Source organism: Asterias amurensis, chromosome 20, assembly GCF_032118995.1.
Source record: "Asterias amurensis chromosome 20, ASM3211899v1".
Lineage (NCBI taxonomy): Eukaryota > Metazoa > Echinodermata > Asteroidea > Forcipulatida > Asteriidae > Asterias > Asterias amurensis.
In genome coordinates this window covers 5,809,263-5,819,899 of record NC_092667.1, presented here as the reverse complement: position 1 = coordinate 5,819,899, position 10,637 = coordinate 5,809,263, and the positions used below count along the sequence as shown (strand labels likewise).

Genomic DNA, 10,637 nt, shown 5'->3' with positions numbered 1-10,637 from the left:
ATCATTTTTAGAATTTAAAGTAACATTTTAATAATTTTAGAACAATTTATACAATAATTCTGATCAGAATTTGTAATAAAAGTGAAAAGAATAGTGTTTAAAAAAGTTTTAGATTTTTGATGTAGACGTACAGTGGAGAGGAGTTTTTTACTTTTTTTGCAGACGACATTCAAGACAAACGTCGGCTCGAAGACTTGCCCACACACTCAAGAACTCAGCGAGAAGACTTCTTCAAAGTAAGCTTTTAAAACACAATATTTATTAATCCAAGTTGAAGTTAAAGTGACTTGTATTAGAAGCTAATAAGCGACATGGACGACACACAAACATGATAAAAATCAAATCCAACTTCAAAGTTAAACTTAAAGTAAGAACATGAATGAGAAGTCCAACCTTATATTAGTTATAATACCATGTTGCAACATTACCAACCTTCATTATTAACCAAAGCAAAGCAAGTTTGTTTGTTAGGGGGGGGGGGGGGGCTTGTAAGAGTGAGGCATAAAAGTTCAAACTTCAAAGAGTGTCCGTTTCATGTCATCTGCTCAGCAAACAATACGTTAAACATGCTTTGAAAAACGTTTAACATGCTTAATTTAATAAAAAATAAGCTAGATAGAAGCAGTGCCAGTTGACCATCCTGCATCCATATTCCATGGACCATGGTGACTGTCCCAGCAGCCCAGCAATGCCCAGCAATGCCCAGCAATGCCCAGCAATTCAGAAATGCAATGCATTGTGGGAAGGAATGTGGGGCGGTTTCTATGCAGTTTCTACAACTCGCGCACGCAACGCCTAGTAACCTTTGTGTGGGTTCAACAGCGCCCGCTCTTGATATTTTGCTATTCGTGATAAACCAAATGCCCAGCTGTCCGGCATAAAGTTTATTGCGCTTCAGAACTGCAATGCTTTGTGGGAAGGCATATGGGGCAGTTTGCTATGCGATGTATGTTGTCATGCACGACTCGCGCACACATCGCCAACAGCGCCCTCTTTTGAAACTTTGCTATTGGCGATAAACCTTTACAAGACAATGTGATGTCATGGCTGTCCCCTGGTCCCTGGACCTTGCTTCTTCTGACAAAAATAATATTAAAATATTAAAGTTGCAAAAATAATATAAAAATATTATAGGCCTAAATATAATGTGTAATAAAGAAGAAACGGCTACGACTCGAGTTTTAGTTTTTACTATTCTGCTAAACATGCTAAATCTGTTCTTATTCTTATTTAATCTCAAATCAGCTAATTAAATAATCAAATAATGATTTAAAATTGACAAGTTCATAACATAAACTTAATAATTCGTTTAGTTATTTGGCCTACGTTTTCAATGAGTCAGTCTGTGAATTACTTACAATTTTTGTGGTGTGTCATGCATGGTTATTTTTAGATATGAAAAGGGAGAAAGTGTTTGTAAGCAGAAACTAAACAAAGGTGTTCGAACCCGTTGTTTCACCCCACCTTTTCAATTCATTCAGTTCTTAAACTGTTGAAATCCCTGAGATTGCAGTATTTCGTTTCAAAAGATCGGCCGCCATTTACGGAATACATTGATACTGTATTCACGGCACGCATGCACCATCATATGTTTTCGATCCTTCCAATGAGAGGCAGTTTTTATCAACTTAAGACAGATGTGCGACGTGCAAATTGTCTCAAAAAGGTAGAATTTTATTGTCCGTAATATTGTCTTCTCTATTTATAGGCCTAACTGTTTTTATAAATAATTAAAATTTTAACTATATTTTTCAAATATTTTTGTATTAAATCCTTTCCTCTCTTGTGGTTGGTGGATCGAAAATACATGTCAATAAAACAAATAAAGGGACATTTCAAAAAACACTATCAAAACACTTCTACTCTAGTGTACAAATAATACATTATTAGTATAACAGATTCTAATCTAGGCCTAAGCTTAATTCTGAATTTGATACATTTTATGTTGTAAAATGTGGCTAGTGTAATCCTTTCCTATATCTTTGTATAGTGTGACTTATATGCCTATTGGTCTGCTCTAAGTCTTATCTAATTACTTGAGGTAACAATGGGAATTGCATTAATGTTTTATTTAGCTTTGTTTACTTGCTTTTTTGTTTTTGTTGGCTTTTCTTGTTGGTTGTTTGTTTATGTTGTTGGTTTTATTGAGTATTTCTTTGTTTTTAAAGAAGACAGTCAAAATTAATATCAAAACACTTCTATTACAGTACAGTTAATACATAAAATAGATTCTAGCCCTACGCTGAATTCTGAACTTGATCTTTAAGGCTTATTCTTCCTTTGGGTCTTAACCTATACTTACTTATTATTCTCTACTTTTATTTCAGGAATTTACTTATAGAAACTACCAAGCAGCAGGCACTACAAAATCAAGAAAAAGGATGGATTGGAATCTTGACACTTACACCTTCATAAAGAGCACACAAAGAGGTTCTAAAGAAGAAGTGTGGCTTGCAGTAACGGATATGCTCAAAGAGTTGTTCCAGACAGCATCTGATGCCGCCATTAATTGTAAATTTGAACAGAATTTCTTGAGCAATGAGGCTCCCTGTGCTAAAAGGGAGCAGATTTTGGCTTCAGTCAGGGATATGCTCAAAGAGTTGTTCCAGACAGCATCTGATGCCGCCATTAATTGTAAATTTGAACAGAATTTCTTGAGCAATGAGGCTCCCTGTGCTAAAAGGGAGCAGATTTTGGCTTCAGTCAGGGATATGCTCAAAGAGTTGTTCCAGACAGCATCTGATGCCGCCATTAATTGTAAATTTGAACAGAATTTCTTGAGCAATGAGGCTCCCTGTGCTAAAAGGGAGCAGATTTTGGCTTCAGTCAGGGAACTTATCGATGAGTTATTCATAAAAGCATCTCATAATTATGATTGGGATCTGGCACCCCAATGTTCATCAGAAGAACACAAGAGCAGAGATGTAAACAAGAAATGCACCCCAACACCAATGACAGCTTTTATAGACAATAATGGAGAGGGACAACTTGTTGATACAAAAAGATCAGAAATATCCAAGGAATGTCAAACAGCAACATCAGCAGCAGAGACTCCCAGAGATATCAGCGATATTCAAAACATCATACCAGACCATCCACTATATGAAAGTGAAATAACAGATGGTCAAATCCCAGATCAAAATTTGATCATAATCAATGAAAAGTCTTGTTCTGACTTGCAAGAAACTGAATCTCAACATAACCCCAACTGTGATATTTCCAAGATAAGAGAGGATATGCAAAAAGATTCTTTTGAGTATCTTCAAGATCCGGTTTATTCAGACAAAATAAACCAAGCAGCAACTGACCAAGAAGAGGCTCAAAAAGACAATAGTGATGAAGTTCTGCAGGGAGGCAACAAGTCTCCTATGATACATTTGCCATTTTTATCTCTCAGAGATGAAGAACTGGAGGTTCCACCATGCAAGAAAGCAAAACTTGATGAACACCCATTTGGATACAGCGCTGACTTTGAATTAAACCTCTTAAATGACGTCAAGATGTTGTTAATGCAAACTGTAGACTGTGTTTGTGAAAGTAATGAGGAAATCCCAGTTTGCTTGGAAGACATCACCCCAACTCAAGTCAAGACCAATGAATCAGCTGATGAAGATCTATTGGTTTCTGCTGAGAGTAAGACTCACACTTCCCTGTCAGCAGAGAGTGTTGATGTTACACTAAAGCAAACACTTCTCACAGGTGAGGACACAAGGATGCCACAGCCCACACTTCAAGGATGTGATTGTGATAACAACGACACGATCAACTCAAACCATGATGATGCCAGGGAAGAACAACTCAAGACACTGAAGAAGATTACAAACGATGATGTGGGGCAATATTTGCACCTCCTTGAGAACAGAGAAGGTGTTAAGCTGCCATCGGGGGAGTGTCACACTCTGAGAAATTCAGATGTGGAGTTTGATGTATCATCTCTTCACATAGATGACAGCATCTCATCACAACAATCCGACGAGAAGTGTGAATGTGATGTTACAGATGAAGTGAGGAATCACCATGAGAAGATTACACATGATGATGTTGGGCAAGATTTGCAGCTTCTTAAGAAGCCACACGAAGATAAGCTGCCGTCAGGCAAATGTCACACATTGGAAGATGAAGATGCGGAGGAACATGCATCATCTTCTCGGGCTATCATCTCAACAGAACAACAAGATGAAGACAAATATACATCTGATGTTGCAGATAGCAACCAAGAGAAAAAAATAGAAAAGGTCAACAGAAGAAATTACCAAAAGGCAACTGAAATACAAGAGGACCTAATGCAAAGTTTAAATGCTAATACTGGGGAAGACAGAGGTATTGACACTGACACACAACCCATTAATGATCAGATGGTACCAAGCTTTCAGAGGGAAGAGGATTCTTGTTACCATGGTGATGACGAATTGTATGCAAATGATGAAGGTAATTTGTGATTATAACCTGAGCCATTGAAGAAGTTTACACCTGTTTCCATGATAGGTGTACACATGAATGATGACATTCTACATTGCCTTGTTTGTTTTTTACTTGTATTTTTTGTTAGTTTATAAAAAAACAATCAGTGTGTTATTTGCATTAACATTATTTCACATATGTACATGTAGTAACTGCACATGGACATGGCCTTATAGGATGCATGGATATTTGTAAAAATTATCTACATTTTTTGTTGGATCATTAGCCTTTAACAAATTAGCTTTAAAACATTTTGCATACAAAGATAAACAAAGACTGCCATCTTAAGGTGAAATACTGATGAATTACAAGCTTGTTTGTATGAAAACCAACAGAAGTGCAATGCAAGGCAGATTTGGTGGCTAAATTTTGAATAAATTTTTGTTTTAAATGACATCATAATTTTTTTTATTTTATTTTTGATCAATGTACATACTGTGACCCATGGGAGACTCCTGCATACCACTGAATGGATCACCCAGTTGGAATCATAAATGAATAAATACACTACAAATATTTATTCTGAAATGCTTTCCTTATATCTTAGAACCAAAAGATGTGAAGAGGAGGAGACTTGGCACTGAAACCAAAGAGAATACTCAACAAACAAGCCCTGATCTCAGAGAGTTAAAGGATCTACAGTTGACCAGTGAGGAAGCAGGGCTTGTACCAGAGTACAGCACTGCAGACAGATCGACTGTGGGTTAGTAGTTGACCAACCCTTTTAGAGATAAGATTTTAAGGGGTAAAGTGATACCTTGAAGAGTGAATCCAAGTAAAAGCACTCGCAAGCTTTGTGACAATTACCTTTGCTTCCACGGTCTTAGAGCACTATATTTACACTGTTCCTTAAAAAGGAATGATGAATATTTCAAGATGTGCCAAACTTATTCCTGTTATTCATAAGTAGGCCCTTGACTGCCAGTGCTAGAAGGTCTGGTCAGGGCTTGAATTTCAGGGGAAGAAAATCCACTTGACCTCCGGCAGAGAGTATGAACATGTACCTGTGGACTTTCAGTTAATAAAAAGCCATTAATGAAAAGTTAAGAATGTACATTTCAGTGGAATTTTTTGCTTTTAAATAGAAACATCTGCGATTAATCATTCAATTATGAAATGTCATGTTGAAACCAAAACCTGCTTGATTGATTGGTGAGTTTTATGTCATGGCAATTAAATCAAAGAAACTTCTCAGCAGCTGAGCTGATTTCCTCTTTTTCTTGAGATTTTGTGCTATTGAAAATCAGGACAAAAACCACTATGCTATTTGTGTCAAAGGCAGTTTCCTCTCTTTTTTTATTTTTTTATTTTTTTTTTTTTGGGGGGGGGTTTAATTACACATTGCATTTCTGATGTAAGATGTATGAGTACCATGGGTGTGGACAATTTTGTATGAAATTGAGAATTTTTTTTGATACAAACAGTTGTAAGTTTATTCCCTAATATTTTCATTTCAAATTCAATAATTATTTTACTTTACCAGTTCCTGACTTGCTTTGACGATAATTGTACTTAATTTGTTTATTATCCTCTGTTTTTCACCAATATGGAAATGAATATCGATTGAATTAAATTTAAATTGAATGTATATGGCTCTCTGTACAGTTTCAGAGAGTGTCTCTTCACGAGCGACTGGCAGTGTGGTTCAGGTTGTTCCACAGAATAGCAGCACTGGAATGTTCCACTGGAGGCAAGACATAACTTTCCAGAGCCAACTCCCTAAAACAAGTGACAGTAAAAAACCCAATTGTAAGTTTATTCACATAGCAAAGTCTGTTACCTTGTTTTAAAAAATCTCAGCATTTTTGTTTTGAGTGAACGACAATTGAAACTTACAATTTCCTCAGAGGGTGCCCTAGAAAATGCCTTAGTGCCCTTGCCCTTTCAAAAACATAAAACTGGTGTAACTTTGTTTCAGATTTCAATGTCATGATCAGTTTTATGTGACTTTTTTAAAACACAGATCCACAAGGAGCAACAGTAGGCCCATCCCAGCAGAGACCACAACCCTTGCCTTCATGCAATCGGAAGAGAAGAGTTGGCCTCTCAAGGAGGCAGAGATTAAGCCATCTTCATAGTGTGAGCCGCCCTCCTTGTCATCAAGTAAAGATGGAGCCATCTAAGAAGCATGAAGACTGACTTGGAACTAAGTACAATTACAAGCAGAGTATATTGTGAAACCAGTGATGTTCTCTAGTTCATCAGCAGGATCATAAAATATAATACCCCAAGAGGACCACAGAGTAGTGAAATCTATTCATCATTGTTTGGGGTTTTTTCCTTGCGTTATGTTCAGATTAATATGTAAAGATGTGCAAAAGTTATAAAAGTTCCTAAATTAAAGATGCATCCTTCTAAAGAAAAATGAAGAGTGACTTGGGGACTCAGTGGTCAGACTCTAGTTGTGAAACATAGGCAAAATTTCATAAAACCTGTAAGCACAACAACTTTCTAAGCACAGAGTATTACTGCTTAGCAGAAAAAAAGTTAGCAACCCAAGTAAAGTTTGCACTGTTGTGGCTCAATTTTTGCTTAGGAAAAACAATTCCAAGCAGTGTTTTCTGGGTAACAGTTGAATTTGGGCCCCTTTATGTTATCCATGTCACCCACTGGATCTTTTATGAAATTCCGTGAGGACTACAGAGCATTTAAATCAAACAAACTTAATTTTGTCCTTTGCATTATGTTCAGATTAATATGCAAAGATGTGTGAACATTAAAGAGGTATAAAAGTCACTAAATACAGTGTTTGTTTGGTGTTTGTTTAAGTTGGCTTTGTAGAATTATAAAGCAGATATGTTAATAACCTTTCACAATGCTTTTAATTTTTTGTTAATGCTTAAATTAATAAAATGAGGTAATACCTCCTAGTTTAAATACAAGGAAGTGTGAGTATAGGGCTTGGATAAGCCATTCGAAGGGAATATGTAAAAAACTCTTATTTCATAAGAGAAAAAAAAATTACTTCATGTGTTCGCTTTTTCAATTAATACTCTTTCAACTTGTCAAAAAATAAGTAATATAAAAGGTGGAGAATTTCCCTTTTTTTACCCTGGATTCATCCAAGCATAAACACAAAAAAGCATAATCAGGGATACGAACTTTCAGACTTTGTAAAGTCTGGTAAACAAATCCAGATCAAATAAGTCTTGATCTTTGATCTACTTCTTTAGCACTGGGATACTGTTCCCAAAAGCTCATTGGATTAATAAAACTCCATCCCAGGGGCTATCAAAAGGTGCAAATATCCCCTTTCAAATTGCCTCCTCCTAAGTTATTTTCTAAGTTTCAGACTTTTTTGTCAACAATGACTCTCGCCCTTGCATGATGTAACCTGATTATATTCCCCAAAACTTAGAACAGGAAATGTTTGGGCTCGTCTTGTTAAATAGTTTTTGTTCACACCAGACTGATATTTTTGTTTGTGTTGGATAAATCTGAACAGGAAAGACATGTTCAAAACGGAAAGGAATTGTTTTTATTGTATAAAGTGAATAATATAAGTGTTTTTGTTACCAGTATTTATCAAGAACAAGTTTCCCTAAAATAAGGAACAGTTATGACACAGTTATTACGTTTTGTGCTATTTATTGTTGTGTTTTAAGATGTTTGTTTTACAAATTAAAACATTCAAAATTAATTTAATATTTTAACTGTAAATAAAAGAAGTGCCCTTGTCATTTAAGTTATAAAATAAAAGTGTTTTAAAAGTTAGAATTATTCATACTCTGTGAAATTGTATAGTAGTTTTTTTCTCTCGACCCTACCCCCTTTTTTACTTTTTCGAGTGAATGGTATGTGTGAAACGTTTTTGCATAACCTTTAATAGGAGTCTGTGTGGTTTTTGTAATGTTTTATAAAAGTCTGAATAGGAAAATGTTGGTTACATCTTCTAAAATCTCGGAGAGACAGCAATGAAATTCTTGTGTGATGTTTTATGTTTAAGTCTTATGCAAAATGAAATGCTAAGAATCCAAAGTTTGGGAACTTGAAGAAATTACACTTTGTTGCCACATGTGCAGATCATAAATCGCTTTTCTTTTATGTTCAGACTTGAATCCAGACTTTGTGACATGTCTACCCGTGAACAAGACATTAATTTTTCTCCAAGTTAAATAAGTCATGGTCTTTGATCTATTGTGCATTTTGACCTATACCACCTGCCCACGCTGATGGTGCGCCTTGAAAAAGTTCCAAGAGCACTATATTGATTTGTCTATACACTTCAATACACTTTTCCAATAGACAACTCCTCTCGTGTGTTCCTCTATCGTGTGTTCGTCCTCTATTCACTGACCCATGATTGACCGTACCCGACCCGTCTTGTCCATAACCCTTACATCTTTGTATGATGTACAGTACTGTTAATAGTGAAAAGCAATATCGCCGCCTTGTCTGGGCTAACAGTCCCAAATTAAGAGCAAAACATCGTTTCTGTAATGAAATATTCATCGCCCGCGGATCTGTTTCACTAAACAGACGACATACATGTACTTAGCAACGCCTGCTCAATATTGATAATTTATTCATGTCTAAAGGCATGCAGACTGTGTTAGAAGACTGTTTTATGAATAAATTATCAGAGAACACACTTCCATCTCAGTTTCGTCTTCGTTATTCTTCAGTCGGGACATGTTTTATTCATGTTTCAGCAAGTGGTGACAGAATGATTTAATCGAAAACCGTTATGAACGATTTTTAAAAGTGAAATCATAAAATTTAAAACACTTTAAAATAAAAGCCCAATGAAACGAAAGTTTGTATTAGAGGATAGGCTACCCTAAATCATAAGCTAGTGCCATCATCAGTTATTGTGTAGCTCTCAATATTAGAGTACGTATAGTCAACAGAGGGCGGTCGTCTCATTCGCAAACGCACACTCTCCGTATGTGTTCATCACCATACATATCAGCAATTCGTGTCAATTGTATACTACTAACAACTATGTGCGTGTGAACTTGTGAAGTTTTGCGATTTAAACAACTAAGAAATCAATAATTTAAGGTTCTTTCTCCAATCAAATGAGTTCATGGATTGTGGACGGAATTCTCTGCCCCTCAAAAATGTTATTCAACTTTTTACATTAAGTTTTTTAATAAACACAATCGTCATGGCAAGACAGTCACGATGCGTTACTTGTCTTATCATTAACAAATGGCGTAATTGGTGTATTTGTAATCTCCTTGGGAGGAGACGCTTCATTTTCTTCTTCAAGTCTTTCTTTCTTCTTGTTGACTTTCCTCAGTCTAAAATTCATATCAGCCGAAATGTACGGACTCCGTCCATTTTCGGCGTAGAGCCACTTGACGATGTACCGTTCTCTGACGCTCGGTGTCGGCGTTTGAATCTCAGGGAGCTTGAACTCAGCCGTGGACTTCGTCGGTGACTCTGTCATCTGCGCTCTGTGCACATCCCTCTGCTGCTGCTGGAATCTTCTCACATCATCATCGCAAAGAATGTGCTGGTATAACGGTGCCCCGATGGCACCAGCGGGCTCTGTATGAGGTCGCCTGCGCCTCACCGACGGACGATGAGCTCTTGGAGTCTCGCTAGTGAGAAACTTATGCTTGGCAAAGAGTTGGCACTGATTCGCACTTAGCTCAGGAAAGATGGGTAGCTCTCTGCTGTTTTTAGACGGCTTGTAGACTTGCATCACTGGTGGGAAGCTTGCCCTACTCGACATATACCTCCTGGACTGGCGATACAAGATGGCTGCGGAATTTGCATGTGAGCGATGCCACATTTTGTTCTGAGCGGGTGTTTTGGATGCTGTTTGTTGGTAAGGCGGATCTCGGGCTGACTGTGCAGCAACCATTGCTTGTCTTGACATCTCCCGCATCCCTGAGATCCTAAGATCTCTCATCAGGTCTTCAGTGATGACAATGCGGTTACGGATGTCGTCAAATTTGAGTCCATGATCGATTCGTTGGGAGAGGTCTATCAAGGCTGCCATGGTAGACGGGCTGACCAGATCTTGATCCAGTGATAGTTCACGCATACGTTTCAACATCTGTCTAAATTCAGTTTTCTAAACTCAGGTTTCTACATTGTCTCATCAGTGTCCCTGGACGCAAAATGAAGGGTTTTCCGGGCTTGATTTACTTTAATTCCACTGTTTTCTTCACTTGTTTTTACTTCTTCATTCGAGAATATTCTTGTGTATCACTGTGCCGGAG

The 10,637-nt window shown here is 37.1% G+C and overlaps 1 protein-coding gene across 1 annotated transcript; it reads left to right on the top strand.

The window, feature by feature from the left end:
- Window positions 1–148: 148 nt before the first annotated feature.
- LOC139952133 (uncharacterized) lies at window positions 149–8,825 on the top strand. Its single transcript, XM_071951105.1, has 5 exons — window positions 149–236; window positions 2,328–4,428; window positions 5,009–5,164; window positions 6,067–6,210; window positions 6,425–8,825. The coding sequence occupies exons 2-5, from the start codon at window positions 2,382–2,384 to the stop codon at window positions 6,598–6,600; spliced, it is 2,523 nt and encodes an 840-aa protein (XP_071807206.1). The 5' UTR covers window positions 149–236; window positions 2,328–2,381; the 3' UTR covers window positions 6,601–8,825.
- Window positions 8,826–10,637: the final 1,812 nt, after the last annotated feature.

Excerpts from the sequence above, each read along its gene's own strand:
- LOC139952133 (XM_071951105.1), top strand. The coding sequence starts at position 2,382 with ATGGATTGGAATCTTGACACTTACACCTTCATAAAGAGCACACAAAGA. Across the intron at positions 4,429-5,008 it reads ATTGTATGCAAATGATGAAG|AACCAAAAGATGTGAAGAGG; the intron begins GTAATTTGTGAT and ends CTTATATCTTAG. Across the intron at positions 6,211-6,424 it reads TGACAGTAAAAAACCCAATT|ATCCACAAGGAGCAACAGTA; the intron begins GTAAGTTTATTC and ends TTTAAAACACAG.